This window comes from Colius striatus, chromosome 2 (assembly GCF_028858725.1).
Source record: "Colius striatus isolate bColStr4 chromosome 2, bColStr4.1.hap1, whole genome shotgun sequence".
Lineage (NCBI taxonomy): Eukaryota > Metazoa > Chordata > Aves > Coliiformes > Coliidae > Colius > Colius striatus.
In genome coordinates this window covers 110,950,522-110,976,412 of record NC_084760.1, presented here as the reverse complement: position 1 = coordinate 110,976,412, position 25,891 = coordinate 110,950,522, and the positions used below count along the sequence as shown (strand labels likewise).

Here is a 25,891-nt window from a genome sequence, read left to right as displayed (position 1 = left end):
CAGTTGGCACTTTCTTGAAATGTCGAGAGAACTCTGAGATAAAAAGATGGATTTTGTCAGTCTTGGGTGGATAAGCCTTTTCACACACTTTGCCTCCACTGAGGAGGAAAAGCAGATGGTAGATGCAGGTGAGTGGACACTAGGAGGGAGCTGTGTCTGCAAAGGGTGTTAGCTCAGGGCCCTCCTGTACCCTTCCAGTTGTCAGGAGAGCTGTGCAGCATGATGGCTGCTTTTCTCTTGAATCAGATTCAGTCACCCTTGCACTGATGTTGGAATCCCAGGCCTTGCATGATTCCCCTGAGATGTTGCTGTTGGCCCCACAGAGACAGTTCACAACCTCTTCAGGTGAAGCTGTTGTTTATGACAGACCAGAGTCCCGACCCTGCCAAAATAAGGTGATAAAACCACATTTCCTCTTGAAACTGCCATCAGCGTGCCCCAACTTCAGCTAATAACCACAGCCCTGTACCAATAGTGTTCTTGCTGCTGGGGGTGAGTTTCTCTCCATGCTTGCTTTTGTTAAAAAGCTGTAGTCTTCTGCAGAGAACAGGGTTACTGGGGGTTTGTCACATTGAGATGAGAGGAGATGGCTGTGTGTGACCTTGTTGTATGAGGAAGAGTATCCTTGCACAAGAAGGAGGGCTTGTGACTTCTAACATGGGGCATCATCGACTTTCCTACCCCAATGCCTCAGTTTTAGCTAGAAGAATTGCTCCAAAGCAGTGTGCTGCACACAATGAGGATTGTTGTCAGGCCAAAGAGTATTTCAGGTCACTGCTTGACTGTGTCTGCATCAGTCCACGTTGAGGATAGGGTGGAGGAGAGTCTTTATCTCTGGTGGCAGGCCCAGGGCTCAGCCTTCATCACCTGCCTGGAGACATAGACCATTCTGACAGCAGGAGCAGAGATGCATACAGTAGGAGGCAATTCAAGAAACAGCATGCTGCATAAAAGGTGAAGGAGGATTTGGGGGAGCGATGGAAGAAAGGATGCTGCTGATGAAGCAGATGCTTCAGCTGAGTCTTATTAGACCTTCTCAAACCAGCAGGGTAATGTGAGCTGGCCTCCTGAAAGACATCTTTGATGGTGGGGCTGTTTTGTGGGGGATTTTGTTTTGAAAATGGAGGAAAGAGGGGAATTTCAGATTATGGCCAGGATGCCAAGGGTGCAAAGGTAACCCATCTGTTGTGGGTGAGCCCAAATTAGACCTGGCTTGAATTTGGAAGAGCAAAGATGTATGGCAAATTAAACAGCACCAGGGGATGAGGGGGAGGAGAAGACAGTGGGATTCAGTCAAAGCTTTCCAAAACTGCAAGGAAAGTTAAGTCAGGCAGGGGTGAAAGCTAGCAAGTTCCTGTGCTTATGGGACCTGCTGGCTGAACTCCACTTCAACCCATCGCCTCGCCCTGCCCTGTGCTAGAAAGAGCAGGATGCAGTTGTAAGGCAGTTGTGGCAGTCTCTCCTCCCCCACCCCTCCACCTACTGTGTTAGTCAGGGGGGATCTTGGGGCCTTGCTGTCTGTCTCCACCCTCAGGGGCCTGGGGAAGCACTGTTGCTCTTGGGCTGTGGCCTGCCTTTCTCAGGGGCTGCTTATTTCTTTTTGAAGAGCTTGCGGAAGGAGCTCCGGAAACCCCCCTTGGGCTCGTGCCGTGGGTTGTGGTCGCTGAAGGATGTTTGCTCATTGTCATCCTTCTGGCAGAACCTGGTGTTGTCTTCTGCATGGAGCTCCTAAAAGGGAAAAGACAATTTAACCAGCATTTGCAACCTCACATCCCTGTCCTCTCTCTCTTTCTCTCTCTCTCTCTCTCTCTCTCGTGCTAGGAGGGACCTTGTGGGTGAGGAGGTGCTGGTAAGGCTGAGAGACAAGTCCCTCGGGCCTTGGCAGCACCGACACCTCTGCAGAGAGCTCATTGCTGGCTCTGAGGCTGAGGCAGTGGCAGAGGAGTGCCAGAATCAGCATTGTTAGAGGGAATTGGAGCCTTCCTTGCTAAGCTTTTTGTTTAGGAGGAGCTCACTAGTCTCTTTTGCCAAAGAAGGAGCAATCTAGCACGGGCAGTTGAAGGAACTTCCCACCCTTGCTCATGAGCTCTCCTTTACTCTAGGGCAGGGGGGCTTCAGGCTTCTTGAGCTGATAGGATGTGAAAGATTCTTCTGTTGGCTCTGCTGCTGCCTGGTTTTATATCTGTGGGGCAGAAGGCTTCATTAGCACACACACCTCGTGGTAAATGTGCCACTCAAAGGTCTCTCCCCCTTTCAGGAGGGTGCTCTCAGCAAGGCTCTGGACAAGTTCCTTTTCTCCAGTTCTGCCCACCGTGGTCTCCTTTGTTCTGTGAGCGTGAACGTGTCCTGCAGTTCTGCACTAGCTCCACACCTACACCCTGCTGTGGGCCATAGCTCTGTGGAGGTGAGTGCCAAAGAGCTCAGAGGCTCCAGTTTCTGGGAGGGCTATGTCCTCATGGCTCTTCTCCTGCTGTCTCATCTTCCCTGCTCAGCTCACTAGACATTTTTCTCTATTGTTGAGGTTTCCTTACTGCCTTTTCAGTCAAGCTGTTGGAACCTTCTTCCCATCATCATCTCCATCTACACCCTCAACTGCATCTTGCCTGATTTTAACAGGAGGATGCTCTTCTCAGCAGCACTGAGTAAACTAACTGAGCACCTCACAGCACCCTCAGCCTCTTCCCCAGGAAGTGTGAAGAGCCTCTTCCCCCCTGACTTTTGACAGCTCAAAGCTGACTCTGAGCAGGCACTGCAGACTACAAAAAACATTGTTCCTGCAAGACCTGGTGCCCCCAAAGGCCTGGAGTGCCTCCTGCCACGCTAATGGGTGTCTGAGGGACATGGTTGCTGGGCTCTGTCTGCTTCCACATAGACTTTAGCATGGGTCTCCAATCCGTGAAACAAAACCCAAGGACCGGATCCTTGCTGGTGTAAACGGGCAGAGTTTGGCTGAGTCATGCTGGTTTACACCAGCTGAGGATCTGATACTGAATCTGTTGGTTTTCTTGACCCAGCAGGTGGAAAGGCACCTTTTCAACTGAGTGCCACCCTAGAGTGTTAGTTTTGAGCAGCTTTGCACGTACTTAGTGACCCTGATGAGATACAACATTTAGTTGTGGGGGAAGCTCAGTGACAGCTACAGATGGAGGAGAGGCTGGCTTGTCTCAGAGGTGTCCTAGCTGTCACCCAGCCAGCCGTGTGCCTCAAGCCCGTGCTCGTCCCCAGGGAAGATGTGTGTGAAAGGGACCTGTCTTGTCCCTCCCTTGGGCGTGTACATGCAGATGAGAACTTCGAATGTGTGGCCTCGGAAGCTATTTTGGCATGGTCTGCCCTAACTGTATCTCAGATCTGCTGCTGCTTCTGCACCGCCACGTTCTCCTCCTACTTAAGCCTCCTTACTTCCAAAAAGCTCTGTTTTTCACCCGCTCCTCTCTGTGGGGGGAAGTAGCTCCTTTGGGAGCTTCGGGATGAGGCTGACACCATGTGAGGCTGAACGTTCCTGTCCTGCTTCTGCTGCAGGCGGCTCCCGCTGCTGCTCCGCGTGCTGTAGAGTCTGGTGCTCACTCCCTCCGCGCTCCTGGGCAGCTCCTTCAGGGACCTGCTCAGCTGCTTGCCTTTGCTGTGGAACATCTCACGCTTGTAAGTGCTGCTGCTCACGGGAGTGCAGCTCTTGGGCAACGGCTGTAAGGCATGGTCTGTCCTCTCCGGTTCCGAGGTGAAGTTCACAGGCCTGAGGAAGCAAATGTCTAAGCTGGATTCGGAAGAGGCCGGGGAGCAATTCTCAAAGAGAGCGAGGTTTTGGAAGGCATCGTCTTCGTAGGGGCCTGGCAGGGTGAAAACCTCCCCGGGGTACTCAAACTCTTCGTAGCTTGGCGCAAAGTTCCTCGCATCCTGCAGCAGCTCCACAGAGGTCCTGATGGCTCTCTCGGGGTTGCCCACTGCATCAGCCGGTGGGGCTTCGTACTCCATTTCGGGGATGGATTGTAAGGGGGCCGTCAGAGCCTTGAGTTCCTGCTCTGTGAGCTGAGAGGATGCAAGGAGGTTCTCTGGCCTCTCATGTTTCCTACTTTCCATTTCCCAGTCAGGGGGCTTTACAGCCTGGATGTTCTCCATCACGGTTGGCTGGGGTTTCTTCATCTGGGGCATCAAATGCCTTACAAATAAGAAACAAAACAAAACAAACAAAACAGAGGAAGTGGAATACTAAAGGATGACTAAGAGACAGTATGACAAGCCCCCTTCTCCCAGCCCCATTCTCTTGCTTTTGATGTCAGAAGGTATTTTTGTATCTTAGAGAACAGTGACAAAGCTGCCACTGATAGAATTTGCCTGGCTGGGTTAAGCAGGACCAGAGTGGCAGGGGTAGAACTGCTTATCCAGTATTTTTATCTGCCCTTTGTAGCATGTAGCAAACAGAAACTGAGATGAGAAACCAAGCACTCCATCTCTCTCCTGTTCGTCTGCATTTTGGATTTTTGCTTCTCTTTATGTAATGGTGTGGGAGGACTGTGTCTTACTTTCCTGTGGCCTGATTGTCTTCTCAGGTGGACCAGGTTCCTCTCTTGGGTAGGGTGACTCTGGCCCCAGAAGTGTCAGGCGTACTTGGAGGGCTCCTACCCTCTCTGTGTTCTGGGTAAGTCAGCAGAGAGTACTGTGTTGGATTAAATATTAGGTGCAGGATGTGCACATCTGTGACCCTTCACAAAACTTAGTGAGGAAAGTACCACTGACATCTTCCAAAGACATGACTTGGGTTGAGATTTAGGTTGAGAAGCAGCCCTGGTATGAACTTGGGGTTATATCCACTGCTAGGGTAAAGATGAGCTGACAGCATGCTCTCATGGCAGACCAGGCAAACCCTGCCCTGAACTAGGAGCTGCCTGTGTTAGGTGCTACCAGTAGCCCTGTGTTCCTTGAATTAATCTTGTGTCTTTTTGAACCCATTTGTGCTTGGATCTTGTGACAGTGAGTCACATCATTCAATGACATGCTGTGTGGAAAAGTACTTCTTTCACTAGTCTGAGACCTTGGTCATGTTTTCTATCTCCTGTAATGCTGATGGTGCAGATGATGATAATGCAGAGTGTTACTATGCATGCTGCTGCCAAGCCTACCTACACAAATAAATGTCCTCCCTGGTGCACTGTTAAGACAGATAGCAAAGGAACTGACAGCCCTGGATAAAGCTCTGAACTGGCTCCTGCTTGTAAGCCACATGGTCGTGAATAGCAGGAAAGAGCCAGCCCTTCATCTTTATGCACACACAGGGAGTAGTCTTGGAAATGACAGTCTGTAGCTGCCTAGTGTCGTGGGCATAGTATGGGTAAGGAGAGAGTTTTCAGCCTGCTTTGAAAGCCTGCTACTAGGACAAAAGGCTTACGGGGTTGTGGTGCCAGAGGAAGGTGCTGGTGGGAAGGGCTGTATTGTCTCCTCAGAGTGCATCCCGCCGTCCCGCATGGACGTCGCGCTGGGCGTCGGAGAAACCTCTTGGCTCGTGCACTGGGAGGTGAGACCTTTGTACAGCTTCACTAGGGATGACCTGAGGGAGGAGAAATCCATCGTCGTGCTAAGAAATAAGGCAGGGAATGAGCATGTAGAATCACAGAAAACAGGGCTGGGAGGGACCTTAATACTCCCATTCACCTTTTCCCTCCCCAAGGAAGGACCTGTCCCACCTAGTCTGTCCCAGTCAGCAGAGTGTCCTGCTTTCTGTCCTGATCTTCTTGCCTCTCCTGATAGCAGTCCCTCCCCACCAGTCTGCTCCAGCCCTTTACCACCCTCCATGTTTGAAAGCTTCCCCTCAAGTTTGTGTCTTGTCCTGCTCCCCCAGTGAATCACCACAAGGAGCAAAGACACATATTTATTTTAGTAAAAAATCTGATTTCAAGGAACTCTTCTGAACCACAACTTGCAAATCTACATTCAGGGTCATTTCTGTCACAGTTCATCTCAGGTTATGGGAGGCTTTTGTTTCAACTATCCCACTCCTCTAGCAAAATAATGATCATGCTTTCTTTCTCAATCTGAGCCTTTGAGGGCTCCAGGCAACAGTTTTGGTGTTCAGCACAGCCCCAAGCTGCCAAAGCTGCTGAGTCCTCATGGGAGGTAATGTTGCCATCAGCTTAAGGAATCAAATGTTCCCATAAAACATGTGGTTGCTATGTTTAGAAGGGTTAAACTGGTTTTCCTTTCACTCTCAGAATTAGACAGAAGGTCCCAAATCTGACCTCAGTTTGGAGGACAAGTACCAATGCCTTCTCCAGCATTCACGTGCAAAGGGCTCAGTTCTATTTCAACGGAGTAATGTGCCGGTTGATCTTGCCTGAATCTAGACCACTTCTTTCCAGGCTTCCCCCACACCCCCCTTCCCTGATGATAGACAGAATGAGCTGATGTTGTGCTTACTTCTTCAGCTTTTTCCTCTTCTGTATAAGCAGGTCTTCGTTGCATTGGAAGAGGAGGCTGTAGTGTGAGATGAAAACCCGGAGGCGCTGCACACACACCAGCAGCAGGTAATAGTCAGGGTGCTCTTGCTCCGTGAACTTCAGGACATTCTGGGGCACAGAGGAGAGCAGGCTGTTTGGAGGCTGTCCTGACCTTTTCTAGGGAGAAGGTGCTATTGGGACCATGGATTAGTGCTCCAGAGTACCCATGGCACCACGTGGTGGGAGCTCTTCTAGGCAGCAACAGTTTCTGAGGGACTTGGGCAGGGCCTGCCTCCTACTACTCCAGTGCAAATGCACAAGTAGCCACTGTAAATGTAGTCATGGGATGTGTGGGTGATGAACTGGTTGAGTTTAGCACTGGATAAGTAAACTGATCCCTTGTTTTTATAGGGCTTGCTTTCTGTGTCATTCGCCTTGTCTGAAACGTTTTAGCACAATTCAGGTAACCAGATAACCCTCCTGTGAACCACAACTCTTTTAGTCAGCAAGCTCTGTGTAGGAAAGGTTGTTGGGCCCTAGGAGCCTCTAGCACTGACAATATCTCAGCTTACAGGCCTGTGGACCACTCAGCAGAAGGCTGTCTCTGTTACAGGAATTAGATCAGAGGACACAGCAGATGTACCCCATCCCTGGCCTCCTCTCAGAGTGGCAGCCAGCAGAGATTTTGGCTTCCCAGGTGACAAAAGATGGTCAAAACGATAGGGACCAAACTGTCAAACAGAAGATTCAGGTGAAAATGAAGCCATTCTCAGCTGGCTTTCCCCTTTCAAAGTGTTTTTTTCAGAGAGCCCACTGGATTAGCCAGATACCCTGTACCTGGACAGGCCAGAATACCAGCTCTGAGTTAAGTGACATGTTGTGGTAAGAGTTCAGCAAGACAGTTTCCATCCCAGGGCCCTACCTGTAGGTGAATAAGATATTCAGGGATTCGCTGGACTATGTGGAAGAACAGAATGTAGAGATCAGACTTGATTTCTTCTTCTACCTGTAACAAAGAGAGCAACTTCAGAGTCTTTCCCACCCATAAAACACCCCTGCTTCCAAATGGTTCTGAGGTTTAATGAGTAGTTACACTGTAAGCAGTTATAACAGTTCCCAGGAGCACACCACTCAGGTGGCAGTTGTGCATGACATTAGAACACTTTGCAACTCCTTCCACCAGCAATACTAGTCTTAAGGATGAAATTCCATAGGTTAGGGATTGTCTGTGAGGGACACTCAGCCTAATTAAGTAGGGATGTATGTTTGAAATGCACTAGTGAAGTTTCATTGAAACCCCAGGTAGAGAGTGTTTTTCAGAATGAAGTTCTTAGTTTAAGCCCAAGTGATTGGAACAAAATGACATTGAACTTTTAAATTCAGATGTCTTGGAAGTGAGCTAGTGTGGTTTAGTTATTGGACTTTATATTTAACTTTCCTGGTTTATACCAAGAATCAAGAGTGTGAGACCAAATATCTGAAGCTGAACAGTAGAGATTGTTTTTCTCTCACTTTTGTTCTCCCTGTTTGGATGAACCCTCCCTTTTCCAGGAGACACCGTTTCCCTGGGATGGCTCTGAATAGCATGTGCATAGGAAAACTTTCTGGAAGGTTTGGTTTGAGACATTGTGCCATGTCACAGCAGAAACACAGCCTTGGTTACACAGAGAGATGAACAGAATAAAACTACTTTTTGTAGGTATGCAACAGCCATGGCAAGATTCGGGACACTGGCATTTGGTAACAGGGTATCGTGGGCAGGTGTAACAAGAAGAGATCACAGCATCCCAGAATGGCAGGGGTTGAAAGGGACCTCTAGAGATCATCCACTCCAAGCCTCTGCTAAAGCAGGTTCCCCTCCATCAGGTCACACAGGAACGTGCCCAGGTGGGTTTGGAAACCCCCAGAGAGGAGCCTCCACACCGTCCCTGGGCAGCCTGTGCCAGAGCTCCCTCATCCTCACTGCAAAGATCCAGGCTTGCATGTTCCCATTATGTGTCTGTGAAGCAGGCAGGAAGTTTACCTCCTTCAGGATCACCACGTGGATCAGAGAGATGCATTCTGGCAGGTCCCTCAGGTAAGCAACATAGTAGTCCAGAAAGTTATTCTTACAAAAGGGAAAAAAGAAAATAACATAGAAACTGAAAAGTGATTCTTTTCTAAAAGAGATTTTACAGCAGAGCAGCTGACTGTGTGAAACTTTCAGGGCTTGGGACTTCTCAAGAAAGGCTGTTTAATAAAATGTGTTCAGCTGCTAAGCATGGTGTATAAAGCTTTACAGCAGATAGGGAGGGTGGAGAGGCTGGGGAGGAAAAAGCTTTCCTTAATTTAAGACTATTACAAACATATAAAGCATCAGATGAGTGTTCACACATCTTCCCGCTGCTTCCCAGGAGGTGGGCAGACCTACACCCTGAGAAGGAGGTGCCAATTTACTGGGGGCTACAAATCATGTAGGATAAGGAGCCAGCCCACCCATTTGTCATAACTGAGCAAAGAGTCTTGGGGAAGGGGAGCATAAGAAACACACTCTTTCCACAGCTTTGCTGTGAACACAGACATCCAAGCTGTCAAGGCTCATGTGTGACTCCTGCAACCAAGTCTAGGTCTTCTGTGTTTGTTATAGGGCTGTGCTATGTGGCTAAATGCTTCCAGGTGAGTCTGGCTTGTGAGCACTCTGAGCAACCCAAGTACTGCAACAAAGGATCTCCCATGCACCAGGACTCATCTCAGAGGAGCTTGGCTGAAAGGCCTTCCCCTAGCCATAGCTTCACAGCACAGCCCCTCGGCTGTAAGGAATCCTGGCCCACCTGTGAGCCATCAGCACAACATCCTGAGTCACAGCAGAAGAGTCTAGAGAGGTCTGTAACATACCTCATCATTTGTTAACTTCAGGAAGATGTCTCCTAGGATCCCTTGGCGTGGCCAGCTCAGGACTCGCTCCTGGAGAGCATGAAGTAAATCGACGTGCTGCTGGACCAGGTACCGCAACGAGTTGGGGAAGAAACTGAAGGGAAACAATATCAACCTGGTTACGTGGAGCAGAGGCTCAGCCCCACAGCATGTACTGCTGAAATGGGCAATCATGGGTGCTCAGCACAGGCTTGCTTTAAACACAGGTATTATTAACTACTTTCACTGGTGTCTTGGCTGCATCAGGAGACCCTATTTTGGCTGCTGTGTGCATGCAAGTACCGTTTCCAGGATGCTATTGGTAGAGTGTTTTGCAGGTTTCTTAGGCTGACTCTCCAGTGCATTGCATAGCTGACCCGAGTTTGCAGAACTAAAAAGCCAAAAGCAGTGCTTCTGTGGCTGATGAAGCAGGACCATGGTCCTGGGCCATCCCACAGAGTGCTTGGAGGAAAGTTCCCCAGCTTTGTGTGTTGTCCCATTTGTCAGGCTGTTTAACAGCCAACCCTTTGATGAAGAGCTGGTCAAAAAGTGGTACAAATTGACATTTTATGCTGAGTTCATCCAGAATCAGAATGAAGATGTCAAATATCAAAACACTCTGCCAGGCAGGACTGGCAAGCTAAAATTTGGACTCTCATGCTTCAGTCTGAACTGTGTATGTCATGTAACTGCTTAAATGACTCCACGTCAACCCACATACCACATGTCCCACAGTGGACTTCAGTCAAGTGACTCCTTGGATGTGAGACTCCTAAGGACAGTGGAAAAAGCCAAAGAAGAGGTAGCTGGAAACTCCCAGGTCAAAGCTGAGTGAACGGGGAGTGCTGCAGGAGCTATCCCATCCTAGGAAATGAGCCAGCTGCCTTTGCAAAGAGCTGGTCTGGTATCTGCTGTGTAAATATGTGTGTATGTCTGTATACATTGCTACCTGATGGATGGCAGCCTCTTCCTAAGGGCTTATGTCCACAGCACCTTCTAGAGCTGAAGCTGTGGGTCGGGAGAAGCGGGCAGTGAAAGCACAAAGCTTTGCTTCTATCCAGGCAAGAGGCATGCAAAAGAAGGAGACTGAAATGAAAGAGTACTGAATAGATCTGGGATGCAAGATAGGCAAGGTGCAAGGACAGGCAGGAAAGTCTTTAATCACTTCAAAAAACATCCAGTGCCTCAAATTTTCAACTAGAAATAAGTTCTAAGTGTTCAAAGATTTCTGTATGGGTAAAAGAAAAGTGGGAGACAGGATGATGGAGAAAGAATACTGACTGAAGGAAACCTCCCCAAAAGAGAGAGCACACTAAATCCAGTACCTTCTCTCTTTGGTGCTCCTTTTCACATCTGGTCCTTGCAAGGTGGCCTTGATCTTCAGGATCAGGGAAAGGTTGATGACATATTTCCTTTCTGACTCCAGCAGCTCCAAAGCGATGTTCTGCCTTTTGGCTTCCAGAAGACAGTGGGTAAGTTTAAAAATAAGGAAATGCTGAGCTCAAGGACAGCCTCATGTTAGACTGGTGATCTGACTTTAAATCATGAAAGGAGAAACTGTGGAAAAGTGACACCAGTGTCTTCTCTGTGTGTCTACTTTCCCCACGATACAAAATTCTAACCTGATGCTACAATATGCCCCAGACATGACTGGAGCCACAGTTTGCTAAGAAAGCTCCAAAGCAAATGTGTTTTCCCATATAAATACCAACTTGTTTCCCTAAGAATAACAAAACAAGCAACCAAAGGCAAACCAACTCATACCAGGGATTCACATCCAGATTCCTGCAGAACGAGAAGCTCTATTTTCACCTGCTTAAGCACCTACACTGTCACAACCTCATCAGTACTCTGAAACTTCCAGGTCTTGTAAAGGAGAATGGGTGTCTTGAGTGAAGAGCCATTCTGTCAGTGGCACAGACCAGCAAATAAAAAGGCCAGAAGTCTTGGAGACTGAGGCCCTGAGACATTCTCGCCTAGCAGGAGAAAGTGGCTTGTGTGTCTCTCTCTGCAGAAGCTGATTACCAGCCAGCTCACACCAGATGTGAATGCAGCTTTGAGCCTCTCTAGCCAGTTTCCCACTCTGTCCTTACCAGCCAAAGAGGGTTCACATATAATGTTGTCTGCTGAGCTGTATCTGCTTTGGCCCATATCTTTCCCTCTCTCTGGTTGCTCTTTGGAAATGTATTCATCTCCCCAGTCCTTGGTGTCCTTGGGCTGCTTCCACACTGTTGATGGCAGATGCACTTTTGACTGGCCCTCTGTTGTCAAGGAAGGCTTGAGGCTGTCGTCTGTCTCTATGGCTGCTCCTGCAATGACAAACAGCTGTATGGATCTTGGCACCTCAGTTGACAGGTTTTGCTCTGACAGGCAGCTAAGCTCTGTTGTCATCCATTTGAAGTACTGGAAGGAGAGTTTGAAGCATTCTGTGTGCTTCACAGAGGCTGTAGCCTTATAGTGTTAATTTGCAAAGAGAAGCGCAGTCAGGGAGCACTTTGGCAGAGCAAGGTTTGCACTATCCCAGCATTTATTTTCAGGACAAAGTCCACAGGTTAGAAAAGAAAAAGACATATATTCCAAGTATGGTTGCACTTCAGGGCTTTGGGACACATCAGGACTTTGTAATGGCACACATTCACAGCTATTCACAGAAAGTGTGGTTGTAATTTGGACTTAAATGCCATTCTCAATGGATGTAAACTGTCATGGCTGTTAAGATTTCTCTTAGTGTGATGTGATTATACATCAGCAGCAGGAATTCTAGTCTGAAGTTACTAAATGACAGAGAAGATAGCAGAGGGTGCAGGTGTGTAGAGCCATTGGGCTGGAATTGCTTTAACACAAATACTTTGAGTTTGGGTTGCAATGAACCATCTTCTATAGCTTTTATTATCTTTTTGGGTTTCCCTTCAAGGAAAAGAGCCATCCAGAACAGCAAGTGCTTCTGGTGAACAGTGCAAACATCTAATGGTTATTCTCATGTGTCCTTTTGCTGACCCCAATCCTTAATGTCCCCTTCTCTTACTTCTGACCAACGTGTTGGGGTTTTTTTTCCATAAAAAGCTCCTCTGTTACTATTCAGACATGTCTACAAGGAATCTGGAAGCTGATAGGTGAATAAACAGCTCACCAGTTCTACTGGTTTGGAGTCACTGCAAAGTCCATCTCTTCTCAAGTGGCAAAGTGGTGCTTTCCTTATTCTTTGCCATATCAGTAGGCCTGAATTCTTCCTTTCTGCAAAGCAACTTAGAACCTCCAAAAGCAGCAGCAGAAAGGCTTTCCCTGTCAAATATCAGTCTTTTGCACTGCCTGTCAGGTATTTGTCACTTCAGGGACACAGGTTTGCCCTCATATCTCAACTGCAAGTATGAAAATGGAGGTGCACAGCAAAGTGAAAGACGTTCCTGTGAAATGTGTTCCCTGAGAGCGTTTCTTTGGTGCAGTAAAGCACTCTAATGGAATCAATGTCCTATAGGTTTTTTGACACTTTGATGTTTTCCTACCTGGACCTGCTATGACTTTCACACCTCCTTCTCCCATTGGCATGATCCTGGTGTCAGACACTGTTGAAGAAGAGAAGGAAACTTTACAAGAGAAGAAAAGACAGCTGTAGATTAGTTTTCCTCCTGCCAAGACCAGTCAGTATGGTTAGATCCTCCAGTCTTTCACATTTTTGCTATGGAAACACCCCTGTTAGATCCTCCACTAAGGAGGGTCTTCACTGTTGTGGCCCCTGTTGCAGTCTTTGTTTCAGCAGCACCTACAGGCAGGCTAATGAGGATTCCCTGTCATACTTGGGTGCTGTATGACTGCAGAGGGACATGAGCAGTCTTGACTTGTCCATGTGGGTGCACACTGGGTAGAAAGCACCTAGCAGGCAGAACAAGAGGATGGAGGCCTGACACACAGACGTGGATGCCATTTTGGAAAGGAACTTATTAAGAGTGAAGTGGTGAGACAACTGGAAGGAAAGGGACAGTGGGAGAAGTGGGTGAGAGATGTAGATGTGAGGATGAGGGTTAATATACCCCTTTAGGGTAGGGCAGAGGGGTCATGGCTAGCCAGATCCTGAGCAGAACAAAGTAGAAAACAGTGCTGCCAAGGGGACTACCCCAGTTATCTTTTCGTGCTGCTGGCAGCTGAGGAGAACTTGATGTCCTCTTCCCCTAGACACCTTTTTCTGGATTGTTTCTTTCCTGAGGAGAGCACTGCATTTGACTACTCTTATTTCCTACCTTTTTCATACGTCACGTTGTGTAAAAGACTTGTAAAATCTTCGTTGATCAGCACAGGTTCAGGCAGGTTGATGGATCGAAATGGGCTGCCCTGCAGAGGTGTAGGCACCGTCTGTGACCCGTGGTCATCCTTCTGTGCTCTTCTGTACAAATTCAAAGAATGAGACAGTTGGAAATGAATGTTACAGGCGAAGCTCTTACACTACAGTTGTGACAGATGCCAGTGTAAGTACAAGCACAGAGTCAGGCCAACTCCAGCAGAGACCAGGAAGAGAGTTGGGTTTGATGGAATTGGGTTTAATGCACTTCATGAACAATGTTCTGGAAGTAACTTCCACTGGCTACAGGAGAAGGTTATTTCAGATCTGTTCTTTTGCAGAGCATATTTAATCTAATTAAATGGTTCAATTAGCTAAGGTGCTAGCCTAGAATAGCAAAGTGTTTGCATCAAGGGTGCTGTACACCATCAAAACTCAGTTTTCAGGAGGCTAATCAGGGCCAAGGTGTTTCACCACAGCAACGGTGTGTCTCAGCAGCGTGCAAACATGGTGCTGTGCAAGCATGCTGCCCAGGGAAGTGGTGGAGTCCCCATCCCTGAAGGTATGGCCACACTCAGATCAAAAAAAGGCTGGTGACAGGAAAGCAGAGCATGACTGCACCATCAGGGGCCTGCTTGAGAGGGGAAGATGCAGTGCTATTGTCTGCATGGGAGAGGTGGCTTAGCAATAGCTTGTCATGGTGAAGGCTTCAGACTTTCAACAATGTTCCTGCCCCTAAATGTCTCTAAGTGGTCTGTGTGTTACAGAGACTCTGGTTTACCTGATAGCTGCTGGGGCTACTTTGCTGTTGGAATCCCAGTGAGATACTGGTAGGTTTGGGCTTTGATTGCTCTGTGTTGCTAAAAGCATGGGGTGAACTGAAGGCTTGAAGCTTCCAGTAATAATGAGGGTTGATACACATGTCCAGCCAGGAAAAGGTTATGAAATTAAGCTACATGGAAATGAACAAAATGGACACCAGTGCTAATTAGCACTTCCAGAGCCCTGGAGTTCAGGCCCTTACTTAGCTTTCACTTTCCGTGATTCCCGACGCTTCTCTTGCTGCAGCTGCTCAATCTTCTGTTGCATTTCCTCCTGCTTGGCACTGATTTCTTCAATCATTGACTTTGCATCGCTGAGCTCCTCCTGAGAAACAGGCAGAAGCACAGCATTCCCAGGGTGCCCATCAGCCTTAGGTAGCACAGCTTTGAGTGCTGGCTGGTGTACACTGGAGATGCTTCAGAGTGCTGCAGAGAGTGGTTCTGTGGTCAGGCACTCTTCCTTTGCAAGCCCTGTGTGTGTAATACATGTCATGCACAGCACAGCAACCCTTCATTCAGCTACAGGCAACTTGTCCAAGCCACTGTGACCCGACATGGTTAAGGCACTGGTGGGACATGGAGACACGGGGCTTCATCAACCCGCAGCTGAAAGCACTGAGAGGGCTCCTGCCTCTAATGGCACTTGGAGGTGAGCCTGAGGAGGCCTGATTCCCTCTGCACTTCTCCAGTATGTGTATTCACATATTACACTTGGTTCAGATCCCCCTGTGATCGTTCACACATATAAACTTTTGCCAGTCAAGCCTTGGAGCTGCCTTTTTAGCCTGGTTTCCTAAGAAAACAAAGGCCTCTTTAACCTCCCTGACAGCATGTCCTCCCTCAGGGACTTTCAACCAAGCCTTTCTTGGATGCAGAGCTTTCTGAAGCTTTTCCTGCAGGTTTCAGCACTGTGAGTAGCAGGATGGAAGATACTCAAGTGTTTCTTGTAAACTGAAGGAGAGGGATTTTCCCCAAGCAAGGAGGTGGCTTCACTGGGAGCCCAACATGGGCAGGAGGCAGGAGGAAAACAGCCTTTGCCCCTCCCGTTGCTTGCATAATTCTTTATATCAGGGTTTTTAATCCCCCTTTTTCACCCCATAACAGTGTCCTGGATAACCCTGCCTCTGGTTGCTTTGAGACCTCTGCCATGTGCCCTTACACTTCTTGTTGTCACCCTTGCTCATCTGGGAGCATAGGGCTCATTTTGGCCAGTGCCATCCATCTCTCCCTGTCACAGGGGCTTTTCCAGTAATGGGCTTTTTCCAGTAAGCAGCCCTCTTTAACTTCACCAAGTTGACTCAGCAAAACCCCATGGGGAAAATTTACCATAAAAACAATAAAGCAGTTCCTCTGCCTGCATTCTCACAGGCAGTCATCCAGCTTCTGCATATAAAGTGTACCTCAAGCCTTTTTGATAGGCTTTCTCTCCAGTCCTTTGTCTTTATCCTCTTGGGCTGGATCAAACCAGGCAGCACTTCCTCCCAGACGTGTGGGAATGCAGCTTCAAAAGGCTTTAGGGTTTTGTCTTAATTCCCTGTTCCCCAGCAGCTTTGGTTCCTGCAGGAAACGCAGGAGACCTGACCCAGGGAGGTGTATGGCACAGCAGCCCAGCGGCAGCCTGCCAACACGCCGCGTGCCTGTTGCACATGTGGCACAGAGCAAGGGTTGCTTGTGCCCAGGGTAAGTCACAGCAGTGGACAAGAGGAAACAGCCTCAAGTTGTGCCAGGGGAGGTTTAGACTGGAGATTAGGAAGAACTTTTTCACTGAGAAGACTGTTAGACACTGTGCCAGGCTGCCCAGGGATGTGGTGGAGTCCCCATCCCTGGAGATATTGCAGAGCCGTGTAGCTGAGGTGCTGAGGGACATGGGTCAGTGGTGGGCTGGGCAGTGTGAGGGGAGGGGTTGGACTCCATCATCTTAAAGGTCTTTTCAAACTGAAATGATTCTATGACTGCCTCATGGCCCATGGAGAAAGCTAAAGAGGCCAGGGCATGGGTTACATCTGGGTTGAAGCAGTCAAGGGAGACACAAAGCCAGAAGAAGTGCCACCAGACGCATCTGAAACAATTTGCCAGCTCCTTTTCTTTGCAAGCAGGAAGGATGGATGGAGGCAGGGGAACTGGCCTATGCCACCCGAGCCGGTGTGGCAGGCCTGAAGTAGCCCTGCAGGCCACACTCCTACCTTGAACGTGTTGAGGGAATTCTTCATCTCAGCCACTTTCTCCTCCATGGCACAGCGGCAGCTCTTGACCTTCTCCTCCAGGGCGTACTCGCCATGCTGGATTCGCGACAGCTCCTGCATCGCTTCTGTGAAACCCGCCTTCAACTCAGAGGCTAGCGCCTGCAACTAGAGGAACCACAAACACGGGCCGTTCAGTCCCTCCTCCCGGGGCAGAGGGTCACTCGTGGTTCAGAGTGGCGTGAAGGCTGTGTGTAACCCATCCTGGAAGGTGGTGTCCTCTTTCTCCTCCTCCTTGTCACGGCTGGGAGACATAGGGACAGGTCTGGCCCCTGCTGCAGCCTCAGTTCAGTGTAGGAGGTGTTTGGCTTGGCCAGTCAATGGGCCCCTTTTTAGACTTAACAGTTTTTCCAGGCTCCCTGGCAGTTTGCAGCCTGTTTGTAGGAGGAGAGGACAGACTGAAACATGCCAAGAAGGTTTGCAGTAACAGCAGCCAAATTATGGAACCCCAAAGCAGCTGAGCAATCAAGAACATGTGTGGTTGGGAGCACGTCCTCCTCCCCCACGTGCTCGTGGGGCTGGTGCCCTCCCCACACAGACATAACACCTCCTCACTCCCCAAGGGCTGTGGAGAAGCTCTGCCCTTGGTCAGCAGGCCCTTTCCAGGGAAGGAGGTAGCTCTTTGACTCGTACTGGGGAGGGAGGGGGAGGTTTTTCTCCTGGCGTACAGTGAGGCCGTGCCCACTGCTCCCTGTCCCTAGAGGCCCTGGCACCGCTGGAAGAGCTCACAACCTAAGCTGGAGGTTGGCAGCGGGGCGAAGCAGGTGGGAGCAGCAAGCAGACACGGCAGCTGTGGAGCTGGGCAGCGAGGGGAGGGAGGGAGGGAGGGAGGTGAGCAGCTTGCAGAGGGCAAAGCAGGGACAGCTTGTCCGGGGGCAGCTGGGGCTGGCGGCCCTGAACCGCTGCGAGCCAGGCGCTCGTTCTGCCTGCGCAAAGCCCACGGCGAGCTCGCGGCCCAAGGCGCTTCAGGACCAGGGGTTTTTTACCTTTACAACAGAAATTCGGCCTAACATCTGGTTATAAACTGAGTCCAAAACTGGAGCACTGATGGTAAGAGGACAGGCACCCCGGGGAACTCAGGCGCTTGAGTCCTGTAAATGGAGCAGAGATGGCTTCCGATACCTCGGGGCAATGGCATGCACCATCCTCCTCTGATCAAGACCGGCAGTGTCTTTACAGAGGACATCTGCCTGACATCCCCACTCCTGCCCCAGTGCTTACCCCACAGCCCCCAGGTCTGGTCTGGCTGGACACCCATTCCCAGAGCTGCCTGGGTAGGAGGAGCGGGACTGACGGGAGCTGGGACAGGGCAGAGGGGAGCAGGAGGCTGAGGCCGTCTTCCCTCCTCAGGCAGTCAACCCCAGCTCCCCAAGCCAGCTGGAGCTCCAGACTCCTTGGTTCAACCCCTTCCTGTGACATAGGAATTGTCACCCTGTGACCTGTAAGTGTAGCCTGAAACATTGGAGGGGCTGCTCGGGGCCGGGGCTGCTAGGGGAGGCAATGCCCATGTTGCTTCTGGTATCTCAGCCTAGGAGAGTGAGCCCGATGGTCTTAGCATCATCAGACATCCTGACATACATGCTTAGAGAAGTTGGGAGATACAGAGTACTGCAGCTGTACAAAATACTTAATATTCCCATCTCTGCTCACAGGTGCTTGCCCCATTTCCACACTGAGCTGGCATGGCCAAGGCAGTGTCCCTGCTAGCCTGTATCAGGGCCAGGCATCACGCACTTTTCTCCCAGTGAAAAGGGGGGATTTCAGAGGAAATGTGCTGTTCTGCCCTATGCTATTAGGTTTAGAGATGTGCTTCGGGGTGGAGATGTCACAGCCTCAAGTCTTACTAGCAGTGGAGCAGTCTGGGAGCTGGAGATAACAATGTCTGGGGAGAATAAGCCCAAACTGAAATGGTTTTGCCCACATAACTGGCTGTATCCTCCTCAGGTGCTTCCAGAAAGAGATTAAAGTAGACATATCCATTGTGAAGGGTACAGGGATGGGAGCTGTTGCTGATCTAGAGGTTTCAGAGTCAAAAACTACTAATCAGCAAAACGGGACCACTGCAGAGACATGGTGTCCATGTACACCCTTCCTTAGCCCCATGCAGCTTGCAGTGGCTGTTTCAGACACTGAAATGAATCTTACATTTGCAGTTTCCTTTGTTGCCACTTGATGGATGAAAGCAGCCAGCAACACCAATCAGCCAAATCTGCCCAGGGCTTGGATAGCTGAGCATGAAATGCTGAAACCCCGAGAACTCCCTTCTGTGCTGCCCTCAGTGCTCAGAGCATAGAAACGAAACACAAACAGCCTTGTGGCACTGGATGCAAGTTTGATCCAAAAATTGGGTGGAGTGGTACAGGAACAAGAAGTTACCTTTGAACTCCTGCCAAGCGCAGTGTAGTGCTTGAGCTGTGGCTTTTAGTTTGAGCTCATTTCTGATAACAAGCTGTAGAAAGCCATCCTTTGAATCCTATGGGCTGTTACAACAAATGGAACCTGTTGAAGCATCAGCTCATGCTTGTGTCTTGCCCAAGTGATTACACCTATAGGACCGGAGAGACATTTCACAGGAACCCCTGGAAAGTCAGGTCAGTTCCGTGTCTCTCCAGTTTCTAAAGTGCAACACATACAAAAAAAGACAGATTTTATACTACCACCTATTTATGGGAATAAATACACACCCTAACACTTAAGCTGTGGAAGTTAAGGAGCACGACACTTGAAGTTGAACTAATAATGCCTAGAGGATAAGTTAATCTGCACAGTCACAGGGAGTCCTTAGAACCTGTCCAAACAAAGTATTTAGGCATCTAAGTAATTTAGCATGAGATAACACATTTCAGCCCCCACCTGCCTTTGGAGTGTGGCCCTCAAACCTGACAAAGCAATGCAGCGAGGGATCCAGCACCATGCCTCAGTAGCAGACTGTGTCTTTCTTGAGGGCTTTGACTCCCATTTACCCACTGCCCTGACGTTTTTCAGCTCTGTGTGGAAAACCAATGCAAGTAAAAAGTGTAGTGAGAGCAAGTAACTGTGCTGTGCTCTGTGGGTAGCTGCCTATGGGGAAATGAAGGACTCTCCTCCCCTCTTGGCATGACTCATTAAGAGGACACTGAGAAGTGGTCACTCTCACTTGTCCTCCAGCCCAACGAGAATACGGATTCTCCCTCAAAGTCCACACAGAGAGGGGAACTGTGATGGGGGAGGAAGTGATGGTGGCTACAGGGGAGGAGAAGGATGAGATCAGAAGACATACGAGAAGCATTTCTCAGCCTGGTTTTTGACTTTACTTTGCAAGACTGGAGCTATTTACATACATATATATAAAATATATATATTTTTTATATATACATATATACACATCAAATGGCTGTGAAATCTCCTTCACTGAGCCCCTCTACTCTTGTCTCACATGCTGTACTGTCCCCAAAAGGTAGACAGGGCTGATGTTTCTTCCAGGACCAGAGGCAGCAAAACTGCAAGCTTCTCCATCCTTGCTCAGTGGGTGCCAGCAATTTGAGCCACATGCAAAAGATAATGACTGTCCCTGCAGCCTAAACCTTTGCTCAGACTTTGGGGAAGATGGTCGTGACCAGGAGACAGGGATGGCTTTTGGAAGGAAGGACTGGGATGGAAAGCAGAGAGCAAAGCCTTGGTGAGCTGAGGTTTTGCTGTCCTGGCTGCCACTGAGAGGATGAGAGGGAACTTTGCTTCTGTGAGTAGCTGTCTCCCCACATATCTACCTCAGCACTAGCCAGGCTGTCCAGGGCTTTTGTGCCTCCAAAGGGATGGTGGCTCTTTGGATCTGCTGCCTTACACTACAACAGGGCCTGCTGTCAGGGCCTTGAGCTGAAGCCTGTTGAAAAGAGTAGAAAACAGGTGTATGATGAAAAAACACTGCCAGGAGTCATTCTGCTGTTATAGCCTAGAAAAGAGCAAAACCTTCTGTGGCCGTGAGGAGTGCTGTGTGTGTTGTTTCCCCCAGTTTGTCCATCACTTTGCACATCTTATGTGGCTGATCTGAAGAAGTAAGTGAACGCTGTGTCACCCAGAAGAGGGCTGCCTGAGGACACTGCCTGGAACTCATCTAGCTCAAAGTCCAACATGTGCCACAAAACCTGGATCTGATTTTTCTGAGCTGCACGATGGATGCTTTTTCCAGGGAACATGTACTTTCTAGCACAGCTACTAACTACTGTGATTAAGGGCAGCACTTCTACAGTAGACAATCATTAGAGAGGTTTGCTAGTGCCTCATAGCTGGAAAGCAGCAGAGCAGAGAAAGTGGCAGAGAACCTGGCCCTAGGAATATACCCTGTATCTTATATTCCTAGGCAAGGATGGTAGGAATAAAGGCAGAGCAGCAGGGTGAAGGCAGAAGGACAGAGATACTTCAAGGAGGCTGCAAGCACTTATCACCTCTTGTTTCACATCTATGCAGTCTGTTTTGGTCACTGCAGCACCCAGAGGGCTCTCACTGAGGGAATGGGGACAGCCAGCTGGTAACTTCCATTTAAAGGATTCATTGGGGTAGCCACACATCAGCTGGCTTTTCTGGAAAGTAGACAAGTGCACAGTGTTCCCAACAGTGAGCTGGCTTTCCCTGCACGTTGGGTCCATTGTGCTGGGCCCTTCAGCAACCCAGTTCCTGCTTGGAACTGTCTGGATGGGGGGAAAAAAGAGGATGAGACAAAAGAAGCACTGGCTAGTTAATGGAAAGCAGTGTCTTTTCCACTTGCCATGGCACACTTACAAGCAATTATGGGCATTAGCGTTGTGATGGTGACAAGGGAGGTCTCAAATAGTCAGGATTTCCCATTCAGGGATGGGTTTCTTTTGCAGAGTATGGTTCCATATTGAGCCAGACCAAGGTTTAAAGTGCTCAAGACTTTGTCACATAAAGTTTTCTGTGTTTCCTGCAGAGTGGAAATGCATAGGAAACATCACTGTGGAAACACTGACACGGCACCTGACACGAAGGATGCTCCCCAGGCTGTGGGATAGACAGTCTTGTTGCTGGGGTGGCTAGTTGCAGCAAAAATGTCAACTCAAAAAGCAGCTGCAGGGCTCTGGAAGTCCTGATCACCTTGAGCCAAGGCGGACTCAAAGGCAGGGTTTCCAAGCTCCTGGCTGAGGAGCCAGACAGAGACATGCAGCAAGAGTCAAGGCTCTGGCCAGCCTGGCTGCTCTGGATTACCAGGGAGGAGGAGCACCGCGTGGTCCAAGGAGCCCTGAGGCTGCCAGGATAACTCAGAGCCTCCCAGGAGCTGTGAGTCCCTGCTGGGGAAGCCCTCCCCCCACCCCGTGTCAATCAACACATCCCTGCTCCTGGGAACAGTTCATGGGGTTTGGTGAAAGCTCAGCAGAGCTCAGCCATGAAATCTCCCTCCGGCCCAGTGAACTGACATTCTCTAATTGGTGCTAATGATGCCATCTAGTTAATTAGCTGAGCTCACCAATCGCCTGGCTAAACACAACTGGTTGTGAGCAGAGAAATTTTACTCAAGTGTCTTTTTAAGATGAGGCCCAAGATGTGATGTGTTTGACATTTATTCATGCAGTGTGCACTTGCTGGTTGCCATGTTCCTTACAAGGACCTACATTTTCCCTTACACTCAATTTAGCTTTTTTAATACTATTTATCTATTAGTAACTCTTTAAACTCTTGGAGTTATTTAGGGCATTTTGCTCATCTTTACCTGGGAAATCTGTGTTGCAGGGGTACTCACAGGCACACTTTCAGTCTCTCCTGTGGGAATAAAGAACTTCAGTCAATTAAAATGACTTATTACGGTTGCTATAAATAACTGGAGCAGAGGGTTTGAAGTCCCTCTTGAGGTACAAATCAGTTTTAAAGGACTCAGGTCTCACTTTAGGAGGTGTGAACACCATATCACTTGTAAAATAAACTACAATTATAAGACAGGAATGGCTCACCTGAATCAGACATTAAATTCACCTCATTGCTGTCCTGTGTCTATCCAAAGCTGATCCATGCAAAGAGGGGAGAAACCTCTTATGTACAATTAGGACTAAACTGCCCCCTGTGAAGCTCAGTTCTGTGTACCTTAGGCAATAGGTTTTTTTTCCCCCAAAGCATTACTTGATCCATCTGAAACCATGAATTTTATCCCCTACTATATTTGTACATCATTTCTATTATCTCCACAAAAGGCTGACTCGATCTGTATATTTTAAGCCCCAAGTTCTATTTTGTCCTAATGTATTCCAAGCAGAAACTGTGTCTTTTGTAACACCCCCAAAAAATGACATCTTTTCATCAGTTTCCTCCTTCCTAGGTTTTTGTGGCATTGTGGTCTCCCCTGATCTTGTACAATGGAGTTAGGCTGAGCCTTTCTGAAAAAGACTTAACTCAGCAGGGAGCTTATATCTATTTTGCAGAAGTGTTCTGGACACTGCAGAGACATTATCTGAAGGCATTAATGGGTTCTTGATTGAAACCAAAATGACTATATTTATTATTTCCCCTTCTAACATTGTCTCTTCCATGCAGAAACTTTCAGGCACCTGCTGCCTGTGCCACCGTTGCACTTTGAGGGAACTGCAGTCCAATGGCCATCAGTTCCCACCTTATTCCTTACACCAGGCTCCCTGGCTGCCCTTTGCTCCCAGAAAACACCATGCCACACAGTTCCTCAGCTGCATCTCCTCTCTTTGGCAACGTCACTTCATGAGGTGGGTTTTCCTCTTGCCTCCAAGAATTTGCCTCACCCATCTCTGCTGTTAGTCACAGATGTGACTGGTGACCCCCTGCCCAGTTCTAGGGGCAGCCAAGCTCCCTCTTCCCATGCTGACTGCAGATGCTCAGTGCCTTACCTACCTGGGCCTTTAAAACCACAGAAATTCAGCCCTGCAGAGGCTTGAAAAGGGTGCAGGGAGGACTCTGCAGTCAGCCAGTGCATGAAGTGGAAAGCTGAAGCCTGGAAGTCAGAGCTTTACTAGGCACAGCTACGTTCTGATTTCTTTACCCCTGAGGGGGAATATGGGTTACTGCCAAGGGCACCTATGGATTGGCCCCATTTTGGCCTGTAGGATTTGTCCTGATTCAGAGGAACATGAGCAAATTCCCCAGCCACTTGCAGAAGCGAGAGGCAGAGAAGGAGAGACCATGTGCCCCTCTCTGCCCATGTACCACTTTCTCCCTGTGCCAGCTGCTCTAGCAGCCATGGGCTGGGGTAGCAGAGTCAGACACTGACCCTCCAGGATATCCTCTGAGGCTCCTCCTGGGGAAAAACAAGAGGCAGCAGGGTGATTGGGAGAAGTAACCATGACTCCAAATGCCAGCTGTTTGGGGTCAAAACTCATTAGCCAGCCCACACCAAGTCCCAGGTTTCATCTTTTAAATGACAGGCTGTTTTCATTTTCAGCTTTGGCCCTTCTGGGTCTTGCTCTTTTGTTTTTCAGATTTCCTCTGCAACCCCACGAACCAGAAACCAACTTTTGTCCCACAGTGAATGCTGAAGCTTTCTCCCAGTGCCTGGAGCTGAGGCTTGAGAAGGCAGCTGGTGTGTTCTGCAGGGCCTCCTGCATCAAAAGTGAGGTATGTGTCTATTCTGATGTAAATGTGACTGCTGGTCTCTTACTGTGGGATGGTAATGATGACCCAAAAAGAGCAGGAGGATGTGGTTCTCAATACTACAGTACAAACCAGATGCTGGAAGGACAGAGAGATGCTGTTGAAGGACATGGTTTAGTGATAGGCAGTGTGAGGTTAGTGAGTGAGTTTAGGCTTGAGGTTAGGGGTTGGACTTGATCTTAAAGGTCTTTTCCAACCAAACCAATCTATGATTCCGTGCCTGTTTTGCAAAGCTCAATGCTGAGCTTTGTGAAGGGCTAGAGGGGGCAGGAAGAAGAGCAGCACAACAAGAAAGAGCCATGATCTCTCCTCGCATTTTCTTTGGGTGTTTTTCCATCTGATCTGTAACACAGAGGGCTCAACCCAAGCCCTGCAGAAATCTGTAGGGATCTTTCATTTGGGTTTGGCTACAGATCACTCTGTCGTGTCCTTGGACATACTTAAAGTGAAGAACTGCTCCTGAGGGACCAGGAGAGGGGAGAGAACCCCTGCTCCTGTAATTTCCCCTCCCACCCTTGCCATGAGCATCAGCAGAAGCACACTCTGCGTGTGCCAAATCAAAACCCAGGTCAGTCCTATAAAGTCACTGCTAAGAGCTGGAGCAGAGGAGGCTCCTCAGAGCTGCACTGTGGAAAGCAAAGGGCTTTGTGGTTATCTGCCAGTTTCTGCAGTGAATATCTGCAGCCCGTGGGGCCATACCAGTTAATTGGAAAAAATCCCTGGGTTAATTTGCTTTTCAGCCTGCTGTAGGGCAGGGGCCTAGCCACACAGACCTAATTTAGTCAAATTAGAAGAATCATAATGGAGAAATTAACTCTTCCTTTACCTATGCTATGAATGAATGTTGGCACCAAAAGCATGTTTTAAGAGGAAAAGAGCTTTGTCATACTCTCTCCTGGGCTGACAGTTATGGCCACTCCTAAAGCTGCTCCTAAAGTTTCAAGGGTTCCTCAACATGTGGACAGAGTCACCTCTGAAGTGGCAAAGCAGAGCACAATGCTGCAAGGGGTTTGGGGTTGGGAATCAAATCCCACCAGCCCCACATCCCTCTGACATGGAGCATCTAAAGCTGATAATCACTAAAACACTGGACCTGAAACCTCTGAGCTTTGCAGACTTCCTAGAAATGCTGCTGACTGTAGCAGGACAGGCTGCACACAAGCAGTGTGGATACATCTTGGTCCTTACAGGAGTGGTGCAGAAGTCTGAGTTGTGGCACTAACACCCAAAAGAACCCATTGCAACAAAGCACATGGGGGAGAGAAGCAGATCCTCGTCTCAGGGCCCTCGTGTAAGATGCGGCTTTTGATGGAAGTCTCTGTACAACCCAAAGCAAAGGTGGGTCTGAGGCAAGAGAGGGGAAGGACTTCCCATGTTGGACAGTACATATGCCACAGGATTATTTTCCAGAGGAGACAGAGAGATGCCAAGAGATAAAAACTTCAGACCCCAGATATTTCAATGAAACTAAAAGGAGGGAACGTTTGCCCCCAGGTGCCGTGGCTAAGAGGTGCTCTCAGAAGCTGACTGGTGGCTGCCAACAGACAGGTCACATGAAAGCAGGTTTCTCCCTTGCTGTCTTTCATATTGTCAAGAAGTGAAATAAGAGGGTGCTTTACCTTCTTGTTTGTTTGAGTCCAT

General features: G+C 48.9%; 1 protein-coding gene across 1 annotated transcript; it reads right to left on the bottom strand.

Annotated features, from left to right (window-relative positions):
* Nucleotides 1-1,590: 1,590 nt before the first annotated feature.
* ARHGEF33 (Rho guanine nucleotide exchange factor 33) lies at nt 1,591-25,891 on the bottom strand. The gene is made up of 15 exons (XM_061989123.1): nt 25,870-25,891; nt 22,353-22,402; nt 16,595-16,759; nt 14,615-14,736; nt 13,553-13,695; nt 12,821-12,880; nt 11,411-11,626; nt 10,643-10,772; nt 9,300-9,432; nt 8,449-8,532; nt 7,348-7,431; nt 6,406-6,554; nt 5,381-5,566; nt 3,400-4,153; nt 1,591-1,728 (listed from the first exon to the last, which is right to left on the bottom strand). The coding sequence occupies exons 1-15, from the start codon at nt 25,889-25,891 to the stop codon at nt 1,591-1,593; spliced, it is 2,436 nt and encodes an 811-aa protein (XP_061845107.1).

Coding starts and splice junctions, on each gene's coding strand:
- ARHGEF33 (XM_061989123.1), bottom strand. CDS start 25,891: ATGGACTCAAACAAACAAGAAG. Junction 14,737..16,594: donor ATTCCCTCAACACGTTCAAG/GTAGGAGTGTGG, acceptor CCTGTTTCTCAG/GAGGAGCTCAGCGATGCAAA. Junction 9,433..10,642: donor AGGAGCACCAAAGAGAGAAG/GTACTGGATTTA, acceptor GTTTCCCTTCAG/TTTCTTCCCCAACTCGTTGC.